Source organism: Pistacia vera, unplaced genomic scaffold, assembly GCF_008641045.1.
Source record: "Pistacia vera cultivar Batoury unplaced genomic scaffold, PisVer_v2 Contig171, whole genome shotgun sequence".
Classification (NCBI taxonomy): Eukaryota; Viridiplantae; Streptophyta; class Magnoliopsida; order Sapindales; family Anacardiaceae; genus Pistacia; species Pistacia vera.
This window is the reverse complement of record NW_022195801.1, coordinates 84228-107866: the sequence shown is the minus strand read 5'-3', so window position 1 is coordinate 107866 and position 23639 is coordinate 84228. Positions and strand designations below refer to the sequence as shown.

Below are 23639 nucleotides of genomic sequence, written 5' to 3'. Positions count from 1 at the left end.
GAACAATAATGCCATACATCATGGCTTGGCCGAATTTGACACATCTTGAGTCATGAAAATTTGCATCAAAATGTAAATTTATTCATATACATGTATTAACCAAGCATAACATTTATCCAAGGTCATGAAATTGCATTCATAATACATCAATTCAACATACATGATTTAACATGAATTTTTTTGCATTCAAAACACAAAGTTTCACATACACATGATATCCATCATTCATGAACATCACAAAACACACAATATCATATATATCTAGTGTTGGCCGAAATTACCCCTTTGTTCAACAACATACAATCAATTTTTCACACCAAAAATTGAAGTTTTAAGCATAGATCTAATACATGCTCTAATACCATTTGTAAGATCCTATGCTATTACTGGTAAACATGGTGGAAACAAGGTGAAAATTGGTGTAGCATGAAGTAAGGTTCATATGGCATGTATTTATACAAAATTAGGTTGGATTTGTTACCTTTTAAGCTTTACAACTTTTGTAACTTGAAAATGAATTCAAGATCTTCAACAAATTTGATGAAAATCCTCAAAGTGTATCCACCCCAAGATGAAGAAGAGAGAGCCTATCTTGAGCTTGAGATTGAGATATTTTTCAATTGAAAAATTAGGTTAAATTTGGGGATAAACACATATTTATATATAATGATCATTTTGCAATAATTTGAAATTGTTCTCAAGTCCTTGAATTAATATGAATCCTATATTAACACTTAGTACAAATTCAATATTATTTTCAAGTCCTTGAAATAATTTCAATTTAATATTAAATCATTATTAATCCTAAGTCCTTGAAACAATTTCAATTTAATATTAACTCCTCAATATTAAATCCTTGATTTAAACAAATTTGTAATCAAGACATATAAAATAATCCTATTTAATATCTAACCCATTATTGAATCCAACTAAATAATATATTTTAGTCCATTATTGAATCTAATCCAATAATGACTAAGTTACCTTATTACTTTTGGTAAGTGCTAGCTTTCCATGAGTAATCATTTCTCACTAATACATAAATTTGGATGCACATATTTACATCCGAACATTGTTAACCTTTAATGATATGTATTACTCTCTCTTCTCATACTTGGTTTCTAGGTGTGACCACTTAGGTTCACTATAACCTCGCAATCCGATATGTTTCGTCGCAACTCTTTATGATCAAAACCCCCACCGATCATGATAGGCATCTAGCAATGCCTTATAACCCCTAAATCACAATGAAGTTAAACTTCAATGAACCTTTTTTCTTGATCGTACGTTCTTTGTAGTAAAATTCCTTTGTCGTCTAATTCCGATTAAGTATAGGTTCACGGTGTGTCAAAACCCTTAACCTAATCTTTATCCGAATTGTCAATCAATACAATGGAATGTGTCATCATTGAACTCCTTTTCATATGACTGTTTTATACTCTGGCCAGAGATTTCTTTTTTCCAATATTTATTGACATTCGTTTGGGAACTCGGGACCAAACTATTTCGAGTCAACGAATCCCATCTTACCCATCACTTGTCCTCGTACATGAATAACATATGACCAAACTGGCTTCCTACACAAGACATGACTAGTCTCATGTTTATACACCATATGAATCATATGCATCCTATGTCGAATCCAATTATGATGTCTTAGGTCTAAGGATTAGTAGTACACTAGTACGATCCTACGATGTATCATTGACCACATTCTAAATGTCCATGTAATTCATCGTAACCGGTCATAATCAATAAACAATTCACCAATCGTTTATCCATGCTAATGCTCTAGTGATATAACTCTTATAATCACCTACACTAATATCATCACATGATATTCAATGAGACATTCAGTATGCCTACTATGAAATGTTATTGCCCAATTAACATTACTTACGTAGAGAATGCTCTGATGATTTGATCTTCTAAAGATTCATAGCATCCAGACATTTCACATGCATTATAAATACTATAAATGAAGCAGTAAACATGTGAAATCAAAACTCTTTCTTCCATTTTTAAAAGAATATTTACAAGATATAATACCCTAAAACCAATAACACGATTGGTTCCTAGGGCATACACTAATAATAACAACTGCTTTAACAATTTCATGGAACTCTGGCCTGTAAACAACAACTTCTTTTCTTCTGGTACGTTATCATCAATTAACATAATTGTAAAGACCAGTCGTATTGTTGACACCAACTAATATATTGTGATAATAGATAACTTAATTGACAGTCGATATAACATCATGGACTCGTTTGCATCCTAATACATGGATCTTTCCCTTGCAAATAGCAACAGCAAAAAATCATCAACATTGATATTAACATGCTTAATGAATTGTTCAAACCAATGGTACTATTGACACCAACTAACATATTACGGTAATACCGACTCACAACAAAATTGTCGAAATATATAATGAAATGTTAGGGGACAAACATGAATCTATATATAAACTAGATGGAAAGCCCGTGCGTTGTGCGGTATGTTTATTATATATTTTTTACATTATTATTGGTTTTTTTGTGTTTTAAATATATATTTTCTGTATTGAAGTTTATTTTATATTGAATTGATAATCAATAAATAAAATATCCACAAATTTAACTCAAAGTCTATATCATCATGGTTCTTCTCAAATATGTCACCATTTGACATCTACAACCAAAGTTTAAAACTTTGTTAAGAAAAGCAAAAAAAATTGCACCCATTGGGTATTATTGATAAGTCTATAAATCAATCAGAGAAAGAGAAACCTTGCTGAAAAATGTGAACTTTTAAGTAAGAGACTTGCAGAGCCAAAGGTAAAAATTGATTTTGATTGTTGAGAAGAGAAAATGAATTATTTTTATTATTATTATTTTAGAAATAAAAAAAAAAAAAATTAAGAATGTTGAGAAGAGAACTCACATAGAAAGCAACAACAACTCCGGTAGTATGAAGACAACTTAATTGAAGCATTGAAGAAGCCATGAAAATAAAGGTCCTCTGACACAAATCCATTTGCTGCAATTAGAATTGACCACCACATATAGCAAAAAAAGCATTTGATGATGGCATCCTAAAGAAAGACGATAATTGTAAAACCCACAAAACCCACATATCAAACAAAAAAATCAATCCAAAAATCAACAAAAAGAGATAGAACAAATACAATAAAAACTACATATCAATATTTGTTTTCCTTTGTCATCACTAAAATTGAATTTGTTTTATGTGTGTGATGATAAAATAAATGGATCAGTAGCAGGTCTATAGTTGTCCAAATTCATCGTATAATATATCAAATTAAAGCCCTATCTTTCTAGTTTCCAAAGATTCAAACCGCTCATCAGTTGGATTTTTATTGAGTAATGTATGACCAATTTACTACTGACTGTACAGCGGAAATCGAGAAACAGGGAACACCAAAATATGTGTGATGATAAAAGGAATGGTTTGGCAGTAGGGCTATAGTTATCCAAATTAAGCATATAATATATCAAATTAAATCCCTATCTATTTAGTTTCTAAAGATTCAGACCTCTTATCAATTGGAGTTTTATTGAGCAAGTTATGGTTAATTTACTACTTTCTGTTCAGTGGAAACCAAAATGTATGATGATAAAAGGAATGGTTCAGAAGTGGGGATAAAGTTGTCCAAATTAATCATATAGTATATTAAATTAAAGCCCTGTATGTCTTGTTTCTAAGGGTTCAAACCTCTCATCAATTGGATTTGTATTGAGTAAGTTATGGTCAATTTACTACTGATTGCTCAATGGAAACCAAAATATGTGTGATGATAAAAGGAATGGTTCGGAAGTGGGGCTAAATTTATCCAAATTAAGGATATAATATATCAAATTGAAGACCTATTGGTCTAGTTTCTAAAGGTTTAGATCTCTCATCAATTGGAGTTTTATTGAGCAAGTTATGGTCAATTTACTGTTAACTATTTAGTGAAAACCAAAATGTATGTGATGATAAAAGGAATGGTTCAACGGTAGGGCTACAATTATCCAAATTGGGTGTATAATATATCAAATTAAATCCCTGTCTATGTAGCTTCCAAGCGTTCAAACCTCTCATAAATTGGATTTGTATTAAGTAAGTTATGGTTAATTTACTACTGACTGCTCAATGGAAACCGAAATATGTGTGATGATAAAAGGAATGGTTCATAAGTGGGGCTAAATTATCCAAATTAAGCATATAATATATCAAATTGAAGACCTGCCGGTCTAGTTTCTAAAGGTCTAGATCTCTCATCAATTGGAGTTTTATTGAGCAAGTTATAGTCAATTAACTACTAACTGTTTAATGGAAACCAAAATAAGTGTGATGATAAAAAGAATGGTTTGGCAGTGGGGCTACAACTATCCAAATTAAGCATATAATATATAAAATTAAATCCCTATCTGTCTAGTTTCTAACGATTCAAACCTCTCATCTTGGATTTTTATTGAGCAAGTTATGGTCAGTTTACTACTGACTGTTCAATAGAAACCAAAATGTGTGTGATTGTAAAATGAATAGTTCGGAAGTGGGGCTAAAGTTGTCTTAATTAAACATATAATATATCAAATTAAATTCATGTCTGTCTAGTTTCTAAAAGTTCAAACTTCTCATCAATTGGATTTGTATTGAGCAAGTTATAGTCAATTTACTATTGATTGTTCAGCGGAAACTGAAATGTGTGTAATGATAAAAGGAATGGTTCGGTAGTGGGGTTACAGTTGTCCAAATTAAGCGTATGATATATCAAATTAAAGTCTTGTCTATCTAGTTTCTAAAGATTCAAACCTCTCATCAATTAGAGTTTTAATGAGTAAGTTATGGTCAATTTACTACTGATTATTTAGTAGAAACTGAAATGTGTGTGATGATAATATGAATGGTTTACTAAAGCTCTATGGTTCAGCATCAAACATTAGTTGATATTTGTTAAACAAATGAAATTGGTTATATTTAGAAATAACCTCTTTTCATGATATATGTATGTAACATAAAAAAATATCAACAAAAATAGATTGAACAAGTATAATTAAAACTACATATCAATATTTGTTTTCCTTTAAGGATAATAATAATGGTTCGACATATTACAAATGGTTTACAAAAGCCACATGGTTTGGCAACAAACATCAGATGATATTTATGATACAAATAAAATTGGTTATAATCAGCAACATCTTTTTTCATGATATATGTATGTAACATAAAAAATATAAACAAAGAAGAGATAAAACAAATACAATTAAAACTACATATGCATATTTGTTTTCCTTTGTCATCACTAAAATTGATTTTTGTGTGTGTGTGTGTGTGTGATATGATAAAATGAATGATTTGACAATAGATGTATAGTTATCCAAATTAAGTGTATAATGTATCAAATTAAAGCTCTGTTTGTCTAGTTTTTATGGGTTCAAACCTCTCATCAATTGGATCTGTATTGAGTAAGTTATGATCAATTTACTACTGACTGTTCAGTGAAAATCAAGAAGTAGGGGAAACCAAAATGTGTGTGATAAAGAATTAAAGCCATGTCCATCTAGTTTCTAAAGATTCAGACATTTCATCAATTGGAGTTTTATTGAGCAAGTTATGGTTAATTTACTACTGATTGTTTAGTGGAAACCAAAATGTATGTGATGATAAAAGGAATGATTCGGTAATGGAGCTACAATTATCCAAATTAAGTGTATAATATATCAAATTAAAGTACCGTCGGAGTTTTATTGAGTGAGTTATGATTAATTACTACTGACTTTTCAGTGGAAACCTAAATATGTGTTATGATAAAATGAATGGTTCTGTAGTAGGCCTATAATTATCAAAATTAAGCCTATAATATAACAAATTAAAGTCCTATCTGTCTAGTTTCTAAGGTTCAAAACAATTAGATTTTTATTGAGCAATTATGGTCAATTTACTACTGAGTGTTCGGTGGAAACCGAAATATGTGTAATGATAAAATGAATGGTTTACTAAAGCTACATGGTTTGGCATCAAACATCAGTTGATATTTGTTCAACAAATAAAATTAGTTATATTTAACAACAACCTCTTTTCGTGATATATATGTAATATAAAAAAATATCAACAAAAAGAGATATAACAATTATAATTAAAACTACATATCAATATTTGTTTTCTTTTCAGAATAATAATAATAGTTTGACATATTATAAATAGTTTACTTAAGTTACATGGTTCAGCATCAAGCATCAGTTGATATTTGTTAAACAAATAAAATTAGTTATATTCAACAACAACCTTTTTCATGATTTATGTATGTAACATAAAAAAAATATCAATAAAAAGATATAGAACAATTACAATTAAAACTACATATCAATATTTGTTTTCTTTTCTCATCACTAAAAATGAATTCGTTTTTATGGCAAAAATCCTCACTTGTTCACCTTCAAATTGTTGAATGATACCAATCCTTGCAGGTCATCATCACTTGATTTTCCTAAAACAGATGAAAATGAAGATGGAAAAGATGCATAGAGAAATCAAACAGGACTATAACAATACAACAACGAATAAATTCCAACCAATTAAAAATGCGTGGAGAAATGAATAAATTATTAGCATCAAAAGTTTAATAATAAATTGGAAAAACCAAAAAAAAAAAAAACAATGATAAATAAGAATTAGGAATTACAAACCTGTCTTTCTTTAGATAAATTGTATAACAAACTATTACATAATGGACATATATATAGAGGATTCAAAATAGTTAATACTGCAACTGATACGATGCATCTTTTCACATTCATAAAAATCAATAATACACGTTATTAATCCATTAGTATTCATACCTATCCATGCATGTATACCCTTTCACAAAAAAAAAAAAAAAATGGGCCACTTCACATTCACATATGCAAACAATAAATACATGTGAATTACCAGTTTTTATCATATTAAACAATAAACAAACAGATAACAATTTCAACATTTAATATGCATATTAATGTGAAAGATTTCTACCAAATAACAATTTCAGCATTTAATGTGAATGTGGATGTGAGAAATTAATACAGAACATTGAATACGAATGTAAAGCATTTGTATCTAAGAGCTGATTGTGGAGGGATTAAACCTTTGGAATGCCCAATAAAATAAAATTACTAATTTATTAATATGTCATTAATTGAATAAAATTCTTTATGATTAAAATTTGGAAGGTGAAGGGTTAGTATTAATGAGAATGTGATATAGATATATACATATTTTAACTTTTAATTTGAAGTTGAATGATTCATTTAACTTTTAATTATATTCACTAACTATCAATCAATCACATCCTAACACATTAATCACAAACACTTATACAGAACATTAAATGTGAATGTGAATGTGGATGTGGATGTGAGAAATTTACACAGAACATTAAATGCGAATGTGAACGGTTTTTACAAAGCAAATAGGCCAGACACCTGTACCAATCATAGAGATCCCGTTGGTTACGTGGAATTTAAAAAATCCAGCTGGAATCCTATGTGGAGTCCAAATGGTGATCGCTAAAGAGGGTGGGCTTCATGATTATATAAATATATAGATAGATATTTTGGTGAATGTAAAGGGACTATTTATTACGGCGAATGTAAAGGGATTAACATGTTTGAAACATTTATATGTGAATGTATATGTACATGTAAATGTGAATGTGAATGTGAATGGTTTGTGTTCATGTGAAAATTAATCAAGTTTTAATTAGACTTTGAATGGCCAATATGTGTTATTAATAATAAAAAGTATCAACAACAAATTACATTAAGTCATATGTCCAAAAATCCTACACATCAAAATAACTTACATCATCACCAATAAAATTCCACAAAGTGTTAACCACAATCCAACACGTTAAAATAGGACAATTCTACCACTTTTGGAAGTCCAAGTGTAACAATCCTAGAACTCCAAATATGTCAGATGTCAATCAACCAAGCAAGGCTTTATATATATATATTACAATTGAAGTTTTTATCGTTGTTTTAATATATTTAATAAATTATATTGAATAAAATTCTCATATTTATACAAGGGCGTTTTATATGCAAACAAAATTTTGATTATTAATAATTTTGATTATGTTGATATTAATTTTTTATAAATAAAATAATAAAATAATCCATTTATATAAATTGCTCTTCACATACCAGCTTACAGAAAGATACTAAAAAAGTCAATGTCTTCTTCTTCCTCGTACATTCCATCCTGGTCTTCTGCAACTCAAAGGAGACAACTTGAACCTTCAGACAACCCGAGTCCGGATGTTTCCGGGCCCCAACAATCCCTCATTGAACAGGCTCCGACTCCCAAGCCCCTCTTTCAGTTGATCGCCTTAGGGCTCATCGTCTTCCTCGGACTCCTTCAGTTTCTCCCCGCAACCCATTTTCGAGACCCCTCGGATCCTTTCAGAAACTGGGTTCCGTTCAGCTCCGTTGATTCTGTAAGTTACTTCTCCTTTTCTTTAAGTTATGGAATAACGTTTATGGACGGAGGGTGGAAGGGACAAGTAGGGGCAATTCCGTTCCGCCCCGCCCCCCCCCCGGGATCCTAATTTTTTTTTCTTTTTTCTAAAAATATTAGAAAATAGCCTATGTTATTAAAACAATTTAAAAATACCAAACAAATTCTCATTATTTGAGTCTTCATTTGTCTCTTAAACTTTATTAAACAAATATAGTAATGCTGTGCACTCTTAGTGATATTATAAATTTTTTATTCCAGATTTCTCATCCTGTATGATTAATCCATGTCATTTGTTAAAATTAACGTATTTTACGTATTATTATCGTATAGGAATACACTACTCGAAACTATTTCCTGGGTACATGCAGTGATGTAGAGAAACATTGTGGTGGTGTAATATTACTGGGTTAATATTTTGCATTGTACTGAGACTCTATTGTGTTTTTAGAGAATTAATTCGAGGAATTTCAGTGATGGTGTGTCTGGAATCAATGGGCAAAAGGATGGAATTGTGCACATTGTGTCGTGGATGGAGTGTTTGGACCTTCGAATGCTTGCAGTTCTTGCTAACTCAACTCTGTCAGGCTCAAGGTTTGGGTTGAATTTAATCGAATGTTAATTATATAAATGATTAGTTTTGTGGCTCATAAAAGTGCTTCCTGTATGTTTTTGCCTTGCAACTTGAGTGATTCTGCATGATAAGTGTTTGATAAATTTATGGAAGTTCAGTTTTCAGAGCGGTTTATCATCACATTTGAATGACTCAAACTCATTCAATGGCCTTGCCACTGTTAAGAAATTTCTTATAATGAACACCGTAAAAGTTTAGTATGTCAAATTCTCTTCGGATAGTAGAGTCTTGAGCAGGCAGATTATCATCAAAACATTCTGTGTATTATGTTTGACTGTGGTAATGATGGTACTTGTGGTAAAACTTATTTGTTTAGCATGCATTTATCAGAATTTGGTCCCTTGGTTGATGCTTCTCTTCATTGCACTAAGCTTTTGTAATTTACTTGCCATATACACGTATGATTTGATGTTAACAAATATATTGTGAATTAAAGTCTATGGAAATGAATGTCCATGTCATTCAAGGGCAAACCAAGTTATTGTAAATAATTCTATTGTCAGTATCAAGTGGCAAAAGGCATGTTGTTGTGGCTTATCTTAGATTTAAGTCTATTGTGCAAAAACAATGCACATGAGAGTATGCTTTCTTTCAACATAATTGATTTACTCTTGATTGATTCATGAATTTTGATATTCTTATAAACTATTCAAAGTTTTCTTCGAATTCTGTATCTTAGAGTTGCTAGACTGTGATCTTGCCATTGATTTTACTTTTATACCTGATTGCCACATTTCAGATAGAACCACAGTGATCTTTTACATGATCTAGTTCTGGTGCAGAGTGTGCTAAAATTAGGCATTTGGTGACAAATTTGACTGTGATTACATCTATAGTTATAGTTGGTTGTGTTGTGTATTAAATCGTTAGGTTATTTATTGTGTCAAGTAGTTTAAGGTGATTGCACCGGTTGCTGTATGGTTTTAGTGGTTAGTTTTCTACCCTTTTTACTTAATCTTGTTTCTTGTTCAATGTTCAGGTATCCAAACCTGCTTCACTTTCACTTCTTTATCCCAAAAGGGAATGAAGACAAAGTGTCCTTTTTTAAGTTGAAAGTGTTGTTCCCACATTCAAACCTTGAGATTCATGGGTAAGCTGTTTCTTTTGTTTATATGTTCGCTAGGAAAGTCCATCTCTTAATTCTAATGTTGTGAAACTATAGGCAGGAAGAAGTGAAAGAAGCGGTTCGGACTGCTATGTCTGGGGTAAAACATCCTATATTCAAGTATGAAGAAATAGTGCCTTTCATTATACCTAGAGTTCACCGCTTCTTGGGTAAATTCATATACATCTCACCAAATGTAATTGTGAAGGTTAGTCCTCTCCGTCCCTTAGATTACGTACTTGATTATAGTTGTAGTTTATCTCTCAATTTGTTGGATATGGTTTGAGACATTAACTGATCAGCCTTTGAAATTTCTCTCTCTATTTCCTTCTTTATGTTGTCTTTTCTTGTATCAATTTGATTTTCCGTTGCCTGGCCATTGAGCTCATGTTAGACTTTCTACATTGTTTACATTTTAGTTTGTTGCAGGGGAAAGTTGAAGAACTAACTGGTGTTGACTTGAGCAATTATGCTATTGCAGCTGCCGAGGACTGCTCAAGCTTAGAAACTTATGTTAATTCAGACGTACTCGACGCTATCCAGAGATCAGCATCAAAGCCTTGGGTATCTGAGACACCTTATGCAAAGATTTCTTGTATGCCAGACTTGAGCTTGATTTTGATTGATTCGAGGAGATTGGAAAAAGATTTTCTGGAGGCTTTCCTGTGGTGGAATAAAGTTCTAAATTGGAGTGAAAGGTTTGTAGGCTTTATTAGTTTTCTGCATTATAAACTTTTTGAATGTAGAGAGTTGGAACTATGATTTTTTAACATTGAAGTGTACTTATTGATTCATTCACAGGATCAGCGGAAGAAATCCTGCCATTTCACTGGCACTCTACAACAGATACCTCAAGCTTTCTAGTTCTTGGTTGGTCAGAGACTCGACGTCATTGGTATTCAACGAAAGTTTTCTTACTGGTTACGATGGGCCTAAGACTGTTTGCTCTGAATCTGGTGATAGTGCCACTTCAGAACCAGCTCATGGCAATCTCTGGACAGAGCACCTTCCCTCAACATCGGATCGAATCGTGGGCAGCTAGAACTTTACCAGTTGCAGAAATGGGAGGTGGGATGAAATTTTAAATAAATTGAATCATTTATCCGTCAATGCTGAAAGTTCATCTAAGCAAGAATGCTGTAGTGTTAGTACTGTTTATTTAAATGATGTACATGAGTAACCGTATTTTACTAGTGCCAGTTTCTGCTGGTTTCTCCGTGTATAAATTTTTTCGTAACAATTTCCGCATGGATAATATGTTTGGTTATCGTCATTCCATGATCCTGGTACAATATCGTATAAAGTACTTTTATCAGTAACTGTTCATCCTTGTTCAACAATTCGTACAAAACTTGTACTAATTAGGAGCTTTTACAAAAGTCATTATTCAATGTTAGTCCTCCATTGTCAAGGTTCTGTTGTCAGAGATTCAAAAGGATGAGCAAAATTCAGTACTATTTTGACCGTATACAAATTTCTATCAATTTTGGTATATAAGAATTAACTCCTATTAGTATTAGCACGAGAATCAATCCGAATCCCATGTCTTTACCTGAGAATTTTCGATCATTTATCTAATTGTTTGGCAGGGCTGCACAAGCCAAGTGTTGTCAAGGTCATCCTATTCTGGCAATTTGACATCATCTGGAAAAATTATGCGATGCTTCCAAGGTCAATTTTTTTTTTTTTTTTTTTTTTTTTTTTTTTGGTGGAATTCGGGAACTCAATGTAAAGCTACAATTTGCAGAACCGGCAGAAAGTCAACCCACTTTGTTTGATTAACGTTATCAATAAAAACTCCCTTTTGTTCTCTTTGGCTCCTTCGATAGATTTTTCCATTGGCCAGTTTTGTTAACCATATGAAAACAACAAGAACATTCAATGTCCAATAAGTTGTCCTTTAGACCAAATCAAGTTGTACAAGTGTACTTTGAAGAGCCTGGCCGGCAAGATTCTATTAAAAAAAAAAAAAAAAAAAAATTTCCCTGATTCAATCAAGTTTTGTCCTTTTGCCTGTCTATTATGAACGCGTTTTCGTTGTTTTCAAAGGAAGTGGTTAATCATATTCGTGAATCTTCAAAATACTAAATCCATTTTCCCCTTTCTGTTTTTCGAATTTTCGAAAAACGACAAAAGATGCGTTTGAAATAGCTGATTCTCATCAGATTCCATGGAGGGATCCATGGAATGATATTAGAATAGTATAAACCAATAGTTTAGTTTAAAGAACATGGTGGGTTTGTTGACTTCTATGAATATTTATTTAATTTTTTATGCTTCAAAATGATTTTGAATTCTCGAATCTAGTGGCAATGTGGCACGATGGATCATTAATTATGCAGGAGCCAAGCCATGCTGTTTGAACATGCATAAAAGTTTGGTTCTTGAAGTAAACTAAATTGACTTGCTTTGCTTGAAAATGCAGGTACCATGTGGGTTGTATATTATTTTGAGTAACTTGAACATCTTGAAAGGAGTATAAAGGGAGGAAAATCTTATGCTTCCTGCCAATGGATTATTATTTAATGCATAAAATATGGCTCATGAAAGGCCTGCAGGATCCGAGAAAGTTGAAACTTGAACATTCGGAGTTTCTCTATGCAGCAAGTCTGGTAATGGAATCACACAGAATATAGAAGGGACAGTTTAGAAAAAGACAGTCTAGAAACGACAAGTTTGAGTAGTTCTGTTTATTTATCGTGACACGGTAGTCGAATTTACGATGCCAGATATCATTGAAATCAGAGTTTTGTGTTTTCACTCAGGTGCTTTTGTTGATGAGAGTTGTGTCTAACATCTTGGAGAATCAGTTGAAATGGTGGAGTCTTCTGGGAGAACAAAGGGGAAGCTAAGATGGAGCAAATTGTATTCTTTTTCGTGTTTCCGGGCAAACACAGGAGATGTGCAGGAGCTTATTGGTCAGCCGGGTTTTTCCAGGGTAGTTTTCTGCAATGAACCTCAACTACACAAGACCAAACCTTTCAAGTACACCAACAACTATGTGTCCACAACTAAGTACAATGTTGTGACTTTTCTTCCCATAGCACTTTTCGAGCAGTTCCGCAGAGTTGCCAATCTTTATTTTCTGTTGACAGCATGCTTATCTGTTGTTAATTTGGCTCCATATTCTCCCTCAAGTTTGATCGCCCCCTTAGTCTTCGTTGTCGGAATTAGCATGCTTAAAGAGGCAGTGGAGGATTGGCAAAGGTTTCTTCAGGTAATTATGAGGAAAATAGTTGTTTTTGATGAAGCATTTTCATTGTTTATATTGTGTTTTCGTGTTTGTAAACCATACTATTAAAACATTGTTGCAGGATTTGAGTGTGAATAACAGAAGTGTAAAGACTCATTTAGGAAATGGGATATTTGTGGATAAATTATGGAAAGAGCTTTGTGTGGGAGATGTTGTTAGAGTTAGTAAGGATGAATATTTTCCAAGTGATCTCCTTCTTCTATCTTCAAGCTACGAGGATGGTGTTTGTTATGTGGAGACCATGAACCTTGATGGAGAAACAAGTTTGAAGATTAAAAGATGCTTAGAAACCACACTTGGTGTAAATGAGGAGAAGGAATTCACTAGATTCAAAGCTAGTATTCGTTGTGAGGACCCGAATCCAAATCTTTACACCTTTGTGGGGAATCTAGAGTTTGAAAATAGATCATATCCCTTGTGTCCTGCCCAGGTGCTTTTAAGAGATTCGAAACTTCGAAACACTGATTACATTTATGGAGTAGTAATCTTTAGTGGACATGATACAAAAGCAGTAAGAAACTCAACAAGATCACCATCTAAGCGTAGTCGGATTGAAAGAAAGATGGATTATATCATCTACCTTCTCTTCTCAATACTGGTACTAATTTCATTCATTAGCTCCATTGGTTCTGCTCTTGTTTTGAAATATGACATGGTTAAGTGGTGGTATCTTCGTCTGCAAAATGATGACAGATATTTCAATCCATCAAATCCTGTAGTATCAGCTATCCTGCAGTTCATCAGGGCCCTCATATTGTATGGCTACTTGATCCCCATTTCTCTGTATGTTTCCATAGAAGTTGTGAAAGTTTTACAAGCTATGCTCATTAACAAGGATATAGAAATGTATGATGAGGTGACATGTAAGTCTGTTAAAGCACGAACTTCAAATTTGAATGAAGAACTGGGTCAGGTAGAAATGATTTTATCAGATAAAACGGGGACCTTGACTTGTAACCAGATGGAATTCAGGAAATGTTCAATTGCAGGAATTTCTTATGGAGGTGACATAAATGAAGTTGATCTTGCAGCATCAAGACGAATGAATGCTGATGTCGAGGCATATCGATTTAGTGTTAATGATTCTGATACAACAAGTCAAAGCTACGAAATGTTTGAGTTCTCGGTGGCTGATATTAATGCTCAAAAGGCTGCTCCAGGTGGCCATGAAGACATGGCTATTCCAATTCTTGAAAACTCAAAGATTTCTAATGTCAGGAAAGAAACATTTATAAAGGGTTTCAACTTTAGGGATGACAGGTTACTGAACAATAACTGGATTCACAAATCGAACTCAAATGACATGACAATGTTCTTCAGAGTCATGGCTCTATGTCACACAGGCATACCTGTGGAAGATGATCATACTGATAAGCTAAAATATGAAGCAGAATCACCAGAAGAAGTTGCTTTCTTGATTGCTTCACAAGAGTTCGGGTTCCAATTTTGTCGAAGAGCTCAATCCACAATGGTTCTAAAGGAAGTTGATCCTTCCTCCGGAAAGGAGATGGAGAGGTAAATTATCCAACAACTCCGTTTCCATTTTGGTATTTTCTTCTTTTACATTCAAGCGGCTTGTTCTGTTTGATACGTTTTAATTCCTACACATGATATCAAGGTCATTACAGGGAGTACAAGCTTTTAAATCTGTTAGAGTTCAGTAGTTCTCGGAAAAGGATGTCGGTAATTGTAAGTGATGAAGATGGACAGATCTTTCTCCTTTGCAAAGGGGCTGACAGGTATGCCATCTAAACCAAGTTCCTAATCGTCAAGATTGTATGATTTAAAATGCTAAGATTTGGGCTCTTCCTGATTTTCCCAGGCTCATTGTTTTTTACTTTTCGATTCTTTTTACAGCATTATATTCAGCAGGCTTGGAGAAAACGGTAGGTCATACCAGCAGGAAACAACTTCTCACCTTTCAAGTTATGCAGAAGATGGTTTACGTACTCTAGCTTTCGCCTATCGAAAACTTGAGGAGAGTGAATACCAAAATTGGAACTTGATATTCACAAAGGCTAAAACTACAGTAGGTCCTCAACGGGAGGAGTTACTAGAGAAAGCATCAGAAATGATTGAAAAAGATCTGATTTTGCTTGGGGTAGCCGCTGTTGAAGACAAGTTACAGAAAGGGGTTTGTATAGATCTCTCTCTCTCTCTCTCTCTCTCTCTCTGTGTAAATTACAGATAAAAGTTGAGGATCATTTAGGCTCACATTTAGTTCATAGGTGACAAACCAACATAGAAATTCACATTCTATTCAGCTTCATAATCAGAAAAATGCCACATTTATCCGTGAAGTTTACTGTGATATGCTGCAATACACTCAGCAATTTTTTTCAATTGTTTCACCCGAAGGATATGTTTCCTACATTTGATGATGCTTCATTGACATATGTATCAGGTTCCAGAGTGCATTGATAAGCTTGCTCAAGCTGGGCTGAAAATATGGCTGCTCACCGGTGACAAGAAGGAAACCGCGATAAATATTGGGTGAGGCTCGTAAAACTTTGAAGCTTGTAGATTTATGCAGTTCTATTGAGAATGAGAGAAACTGAGGATATATTATCATCTTTAATTGAAATGCTCTATTGGTTTCTCTTGTATTGTTTTTCTTCGCATATGGCAGATTTGCGTGCAGCTTGCTTCGCCAGGATATGAAACAATTTGACATAAGTATGAGCAAAGAAGTTGAGTCTAACAACCAATTGCAGGTGAAAATCAACTTAAAGAAACTATGATAAGTTTAGCCTTTTTAGGATGTTCTTGTTTCATTTTCTGTTCTGGCGAAAAACCACATGATGGATCAACAATTGAGTTGGTAATAATATGATTTCTTTTCCTAGTTTTTCAGGCTATGAAAGCAGAAGTTTTAGAAAAAATTGGAAGCTTTTACCGACTGATGTGTGAAGAAAGCAATAAGGATTCACCTTTTTCCTTGGTGATAGATGGAAAAGCTCTTGAAATTGCTTTGAGAAATGATGTGAGGGACCAGTTCTTACAATTGGCTATTAACTGTGCTTCTGTTATATGCTGCCGTGTGTCCCCTAAACAGAAAGCTCTGGTAAACCGTTATCCTTTCTCTCCACCAAAACTTGAGTTAATTTAGTAGAATATTGATAACCTATGAAGACTGATGTATTAACTAATATATGTTGAAACGAGTTTCGAAAACAATGCATTTGCTTCTACTAATGAGCTATTAGTTTTTCATCAGAAAAACAAGATGATTTCATCTGGCTGGCTTTAAAGTATATAACTCTTTTATCCTTTTGTTCTAAATATAATGAATTTACAGTTTCACAAGTTGTATTTCAAGTATGAGTTAGTCAAATAGAATTAGCACTTTCAGATCACAAGATTGGTGAAAAAATATACGGGCAAGACAACTTTGGCAATAGGAGATGGAGCAAATGATGTTGGCATGATTCAAGAAGCTGATATTGGAGTTGGAATCAGTGGCATGGAAGGAATGCAGGTAACCTCAATAGTAATTGGCTTCTAAATTCTTGTTTGAAAGTCCTTCCTTAATTTGCGTTGAGCTGAAAAGGAAAACAAAAATCATGAAAAAACTCCCAACTCTTTGCACAAAAGATGCCCAAGGCCTCAGCAGTTCTTATGGAGCAAATCTTGAGCCTCAATCCAATGAATAGAAGACATTTTTAGCTTCCATTTGGTCACTTTCTTGACCTAATAATGCTGGTATTAGCTATTTGACTCGGGTAATCGCCATCTACTCTAGCACCCCTTGCTACGACACTCATATTAAACTTCATATATTAGAATCTAATGTTCAGTTATCTTGTAGAGTCTTATCATGTTTTCAATGTCTTAGGTTCCATGGTCGTTTCTGAGTCAATAATGAAATAGATATCTGTCAACAGGGATGTTACATTAAAAAAAAAAAAAAAAAAAAAGCTCTTCCCGACATCACTGAATATTTTCATGGAATATAACTTTCAGGCGGTCATGGCTAGCGACTTCTCATTACCACAGTTCCGTTTCCTAGAAAGACTGCTTATAGTTCATGGACATTGGTGTTACAAGAGAATCTCCAAGATGGTAAACTTTTACTTACCTGATACGCAAATGAACATTCCTGGTTCTCTTACTTCAAGATTTGGTTATTTGGCTCTCAATGTAGGTTCTCTATTTTGTATACAAGAACATTGCATTTGGCCTCACCTTATTCTACTATGAATTATACACAAGTTTCTCCGGAGAGGTCTTATATGATGATTGGTATATGGTAATGTTCAATGTAATGTTGACATCCTTACCGGTTATATCATTAGGAGTCTTTGAGCAGGATGTTTCCTCAGATTTATGCCTCCAGGTAAAGAAATTTGATGATGCGCACACACGCTCATGCACACAAATGTACATTTTTAGCATACTCTGACTTTCCGAATACAATTCACAAGCACAACATCACAGCATGGATGTGGTATTGTCATGACAACTCCAGCTTCTCACTGCAAATTTATTTCATTCTGCAATGCAACAGTTTCCAGCCCTTTACCGACAAGGCCAAAAGAATGTATACTTCAGCTGGAGCCGGATCATTGGTTGGATATTGAACGGTGTGGTTGCTTCTCTGGTAATCTTCCTATCCAATATATACATTCTTTCCCCCACTGCATTCCGGGAAAACGGACAGGTTTCTGATATTGCACAGCTTGGTGCAATCACATACACCTGCATAATCTGGACTGTCAACTGCCAAATGGCGCTTGTAATCACTCACTTCACTTGGATTCAACATCTATTCATCTGGGGTAGCATCCTGTTGTGGTACATTTTCCTCTTCCTGTATGGCGCGCTCCCACCTGACTACTCCTACCGCACATTTCATCTCCTCCTGGAGGCTGTTGGACCTGCACCACTATACTGGATGGTCACATTGCTGGTAGTGATCGTTTCGCTACTTCCTTACTTCCTACACATCGCCATTCAACGATCGTTCTTTCCTATGGACGATCACGTCATACAAGAAATGAAATATTACCGGAAAGATGTGACAGAAAACCAAATATGGCTGAGGGAACAACACAACTCTCAGATAATGACTCAAATTGGATTCTCTGCAAGAGTAGATGCAAGAGTTCAAGCATTCAGAGGACAGTTGCACCAAAGAAAAATATTGATACAAAGATCTGTTACAAACAGCCCTATATATAAATAATTGGCACATAGAAGCTTGTTTTGAAAGGGTGTTACATGTTTTTGGATTTCTTGAGGACTATAGTTAATTATTTATCTTCAATATTATTTGATTCATTTTTCATCTATAGAGTTGAGTTCTGAAGCATATTTTCCATCAATTTTTGATAAAACAATAGTATCCCTTTTTGTGATTTCTGCGTGATATACTTTTGATCGAAAGAGTTTTACCAATACAAAAAGATTTTCCTTTCTATTGATTTTTTTTTTTTTTTTTTTTTGAATTGGATCTCTTCGATTTCTACATAAAAAAAAATATATTTTTTTTTGAAGTCTATTCTACCATATTGATTAGAATTAACCACTACTTTGGATGGAGTTTCATGTATTTTTGAGTTTCACCTAAGTGTCTTTCACGCAAAACACATCACTTGAACTACCTCTGGATAATTGAGGGATTCGATAGATACTTTTGGCGTATTATTCAAAAGATCCTGAATTCGAGTGTTTTCTCGATTGCTAATAAGGGTAGACATTGACGCTCTTATCTGACCGATAATTCTAGGGGATTAGTTTAGTTTAGTTGCGCGTAAGTTGGCCCGAACACCCCTAGTCATTCAAAAAACAAAAAAAACAAAAAAAACAAAAAAATAACATCACTTAGATAAAGAAATACTAGACTTATGTGACATGGGATGTGACAAAATTGGCTTAAATAACTCATTTTTGTGGCAATTCTAAGATTATTCTTTCACCTTATTCTAAGCTTAGTAGGAATAGTATAAATAATCGTATATGAAATTCTATAAAATAACTGATTCAATGTTATTTCTTTATTTAAAAACAAAAAAGAATCAATATTTTTGGAAACTAGGAAAACCCCATTAAATTAGAAATAGGAAATTACAAAAGAACCCTTGAGATGGTGTTTTCATAATTTATAAAGTAATAGGTTTGTTTAGAGCCCAGAGTATATATTGGGGGGTCCTTGTAATTAATCTTTTTAAAAAATTCAACACCGCAACCTAAATTTGTAACTCATAAACCTGATTACCTGAAGGCCAGAGCGCGCAGCCGAGACAGAAAGAGGCATGGACTTGAACGAGATAAAGGAAGTTTTAAGTGAAAATAGGATCGAAGATGTCTCTTGGCTTTGTTCCCTCTCTGAATCTGAGCTTGTAAGTTCTTAAATAGCTTTCAATTTTTATTTTTTTATTTTTTTATTTTTTTTTTAATATTCAAAAGGGTCTTCTTCATGCCTTTAATGGTCATATGATTCATATCATATGGTGAAAGTTTCCTTTAGAACCCCAGGCTTCAATATCATTGTAATCTATATCTGGGTATTTTCTAATTCTTCTGAAAACTTGCTCAGGTTTCATGAAATTTGTTAATGTGTTTGACAGGATATGTTAATTAGCTTGAAAGTGTTGGTTTTGCAACGGGCGAAAATAATTGGCCATGAAGAATTGGCTGAGAAATTTGATTTGAAGATGCTTCGAGCTCTTGGTATGTTTTCCCAACTTGTATCATGGAATGTTTTTTGCTTTATAGGGTTTACTGGTTGTGCAAATTAATGGAGTAGTTATTTGTTATAAGTTATGCATTGTTTATATGTGATTTGAATTGTTTTTTTTTTTCTTCTATACAACAATATAAAAAAAACTTTATTAGCTTAACCCTAGTGCAAATTAAGCTATTTTAAGCGATGTATTGTATCGAAGGCGAAAGATGGAGCTTAGCTCCATTGAAAGGTTCTTTTGCCCTATCCCCTACAGCCTCTCTGTCTTTCTCTATTGGATCCTAACTCTAAGTCTGGCGCTTCCTCTATTCCCACAATTCTCTTTATATAACAATAAAGCAGAGCTATACGATTGACTGAATGTAGAATACTCAATTATGAGTTTGTTTTGAAGATAGTTTATATTTCCAAGAGCAATTAATTCTACCTAATTTATGATTTAGAAAATCACATAGCTGAATGTGCTCTGTAGCCAAAAACTTCTCTGATTTCATGGAAGGTTGAGTTTGACTGTCAGTTTGAAATTTCTCTGATTATTAATCTTCTGTTTGATTTTATGTAGGGCTCATTTTAATGGAATACTCTAAGCAGAAGTTTAAGGATTTGTCACATATTCCAGGCTCAGCTGAGCCTTCATCATTTATCAATGGCTGCAATTTATTGAAATTTAATCCCTCGGATATCATGAGCATAGAAGAGCTAGCATCGTGTATTAACATTGATTCAAGAAGGAGACCACCAAAAAGGTATGTTGAAGCTGCAAGGTGCACTTGATTTGTACTTTCTTTTGGGTTGTGATATAATTATTGCTGGGTAGTTAGTGTTTTTAGATTTTTTCTCATTAATTTATAAAATCTTCAACACAGTACCTTGTTATTTTCCACTGAATTCTAAAATTTTAGCCATCTTTTGTTCAGAATATATCTCACTGGTTTAAGTTGATTGATTATCCCTCAAAACAGTGCTGGTTAATTTGCACGAATTGTCTTGGGAAGCAGCATTATTTACCCAGGGTTGAAATACTGACAGTAAAAGTCTTTCTAGCCCACATTTCTGATGTGCACTGGATGGCTTCTACATCTGTAATAAGAAAAGAAAAATTTTGTCAATGTTTCCTTAGTCTAAATCTGGTCTCTCTTGCCTCAGTCATTATTTTGGGAACCCATAAAGCCCTAATTCCATTTTTATTTTTTTAATAATTGAGGTATCTGACACAAATGCTAGTCTAGCCTGCCTAATCCTTAAGGCCATGGAACACTGTAGAAGCCCAATGGATCTAGGTAATTATACAAATGTGGTAGGTGCCTCTCCCGTAACTTGAACACAAGACCTTTAGGTATAGCTAACCCTAGAGGCCAAAGGGTTTGCCATCCGGCCACAAGGACAGAGGTCCCTAAATCCAATTTAGTGTACTCGTTGCTGTATTCAATTTTATAATGTGTATAAGCCAAAACCTAGATTACGACATAGTCTCTTGTGAGTCAAAAACACCTGTTAGCATCATCTGATTTGACAGAAGAAGCATCACCTTCTTGTTGTGGGCTGGTTTTTTTATTTTATTTTACTTTATTTTGTGTAATATGGTGATTATAAATATGCTTTGGATTATTTTATCATTAGCCTTATGTTTTGTTTGTTTTAACTGTAAAGATCGCGCGAAGAGGCTGCTGCTGCCAACCGGAAGAAACAGAAAAGCTGAAAGAAGAAGATCATGAACGAGGAGACAGAAAACTAGAACCAGAAGATTTTGAATGTTGAGAAGTCAAGTAAAATGTCGAAGGACATTAATCTCACTAGGATGCATTATTCACCTCCGGTTCTATTCTCTGCTTTCATTGTTATTTATTATCCAGTTGCAGGTTTTTTTTCCTCGAGAGAAAGTCTTCAGTGGGACATAGCAATGTGCAGGCGAACCATGCATGCTATTATGGCACATTGTGATTGGACGGACACACAGACGCTTGTTCCACTAAAAAATTTTGGCTTCCCCTACTTTTCCCTCATAGCAGTCTGCAATTTTTGTGAATATAATTTTTTGATGAGAGCTGTAGGTTCTGTAGTAACAAATACATTTGTTAGCGGGTCAAATATGAGAGGCAAAGTTGATTTTTTCATGAGGCAATATTGCCATTTTCACCATATGATAAAATTTTATTCATTGCTGTATTTGCATTTGCTAGTACCAAAGGATGATAATGTTTCTTGAACCTTAACTTCGACAGCTTCAAATAAAAAAATATTTTTCTTATGTTATTTGGATGAAATTGATTTTATAAATTATCTTTGGGGGTATATGGTAATTTAAGATGTCACTTGGGGTTACGATATCTTAATAAAATATAGGGACTGAAAGTTGATCCGTTTTCATATTGTGGAACGACGTCATTTTGGTATGGAGGGAAATTTCAGAAACCCTAGATCGCGCGAGATTGTTCTGCCCTAACGTTTCACTGAAATTTCAAATCACTGGCCGTTGTCTTTGCCGAAATCCGGTCGCCGTCGCCGCCCAACCATACGGTTCACGATAAAGCCGGTCCTTGAGCTCGTCGGTTCCACGTCGTTCTCTGCCGGTGGATTATCTTCTTCAATAAGTTTGGCAATTTCACATCTTGATCTCTCTTTATATATGAGTTGAGAACTTGTGAAACCCAATTTTAATTTTTACATAAATTATTGAAGCTAATAGTTCGATAATGAAATTGCAATACTGAATTTTTCTCCAAAAGAAATTCACTAATTAATTGCTAGTTAGTTGTGCCTACTTGTCGTTTGTAGAATTTACTTAGTGATTTTAAAGCTGCAGAAAATGTTCGAATTTATTTTTTCTTTATAAACACTGCAAATTTTGTACAAATGGATTAATGTGTGATTCTCGTCTTGTGTGGACAGTGTTGAGAAGTTAGTTAATGGCGGCTGAAGCTGCTAGTTCTGCAGTATCTGTGGTGGGAGGAATTGGCCAAATACAAAGATGAATTATTTAATGGTGTATGGGGTTACTGGCACCTGGGAGCATGGAAGCCCCTTGGCATTAGTGCTCGTAGTAGAGCTAGACTGTGGAAGGAGGTTCTCCCGGCAGGAGAAGATTGGCATTATGATCCTGAGAAGAAAGAGATGAGAACCGGGCGGAAGGGACACAAGGTTGATCGGATAGCTGCAGAGAAAAGGGAAAATACTGCAAAGTGGATGGGGAAAATGCTGGAAATGTTGTTAGACCACAAGAAGCGCCGGTGGGAGAAGAAAATGAAGGAAGAGGGAAAAGCCAAAGAAAATAAGTAAATTTTTAATTGTTGGTTTTTATTCCGTTTTGGTGACATGTTCTTCTGGTGGATTATGTTACTGAGTGAATTTGGCATAATTTTCTGTTGATTTTCAATGCCTTTTGTTTTAACATGGTTTAGTTAGCATCAATACAGAAGTAAACCACAAAACTAAGCTGCTGTTTCGCCTTGGATTTTGTTCATCTCAACAGATGCTA

At 33.9% G+C, this 23639-nt stretch overlaps 3 protein-coding genes across 3 annotated transcripts; all 3 read left to right on the top strand.

The window, feature by feature from the left end:
* The first annotated feature begins 8203 nt into the window (after positions 1-8203).
* On the top strand, positions 8204-11583 carry LOC116125787. The gene is made up of 6 exons (XM_031411503.1): positions 8204-8467; positions 8939-9081; positions 10101-10211; positions 10284-10434; positions 10656-10924; positions 11028-11583. The coding sequence occupies exons 1-6, from the start codon at positions 8204-8206 to the stop codon at positions 11266-11268; spliced, it is 1179 nt and encodes a 392-aa protein (XP_031267363.1). The 3' UTR covers positions 11269-11583.
* A 1395-nt stretch (positions 11584-12978) lies between these two features.
* On the top strand, positions 12979-18716 carry LOC116125808 (probable phospholipid-transporting ATPase 5). The gene is made up of 11 exons (XM_031411517.1): positions 12979-13443; positions 13541-14994; positions 15108-15218; positions 15337-15613; positions 15884-15972; positions 16109-16193; positions 16334-16543; positions 16832-16897; positions 17443-17541; positions 17624-17815; positions 17987-18716. Exons 1-11 carry the CDS (start codon positions 13042-13044, stop codon positions 18662-18664), a joined length of 3663 nt encoding a protein of 1220 aa, XP_031267377.1. The 5' UTR covers positions 12979-13041; the 3' UTR covers positions 18665-18716.
* A 984-nt stretch (positions 18717-19700) lies between these two features.
* LOC116125749 lies at positions 19701-23436 on the top strand. Its single transcript, XM_031411466.1, has 4 exons — positions 19701-19820; positions 20049-20151; positions 20727-20910; positions 21815-23436. The coding sequence occupies exons 1-4, from the start codon at positions 19734-19736 to the stop codon at positions 21861-21863; spliced, it is 423 nt and encodes a 140-aa protein (XP_031267326.1). The 5' UTR covers positions 19701-19733; the 3' UTR covers positions 21864-23436.
* The last annotated feature ends 203 nt before the right edge of the window (positions 23437-23639 follow it).

Coding starts and splice junctions, on each gene's coding strand:
- LOC116125787 (XM_031411503.1), top strand. CDS start 8,204: ATGTCTTCTTCTTCCTCGTACATTCCATCCTGGTCTTCTGCAACTCAA. Junction 8,468..8,938: donor CGTTCAGCTCCGTTGATTCT/GTAAGTTACTTC, acceptor TTGTGTTTTTAG/AGAATTAATTCGAGGAATTT. Junction 10,435..10,655: donor CACCAAATGTAATTGTGAAG/GTTAGTCCTCTC, acceptor AGTTTGTTGCAG/GGGAAAGTTGAAGAACTAAC.
- LOC116125808 (XM_031411517.1), top strand. CDS start 13,042: ATGGTGGAGTCTTCTGGGAGAACAAAGGGGAAGCTAAGATGGAGCAAA. Junction 15,614..15,883: donor AAGACAAGTTACAGAAAGGG/GTTTGTATAGAT, acceptor CATATGTATCAG/GTTCCAGAGTGCATTGATAA. Junction 17,816..17,986: donor CCTCAGATTTATGCCTCCAG/GTAAAGAAATTT, acceptor GCAATGCAACAG/TTTCCAGCCCTTTACCGACA.
- LOC116125749 (XM_031411466.1), top strand. CDS start 19,734: ATGGACTTGAACGAGATAAAGGAAGTTTTAAGTGAAAATAGGATCGAA. Junction 19,821..20,048: donor CCCTCTCTGAATCTGAGCTT/GTAAGTTCTTAA, acceptor TGTGTTTGACAG/GATATGTTAATTAGCTTGAA. Junction 20,911..21,814: donor AGAAGGAGACCACCAAAAAG/GTATGTTGAAGC, acceptor TTAACTGTAAAG/ATCGCGCGAAGAGGCTGCTG.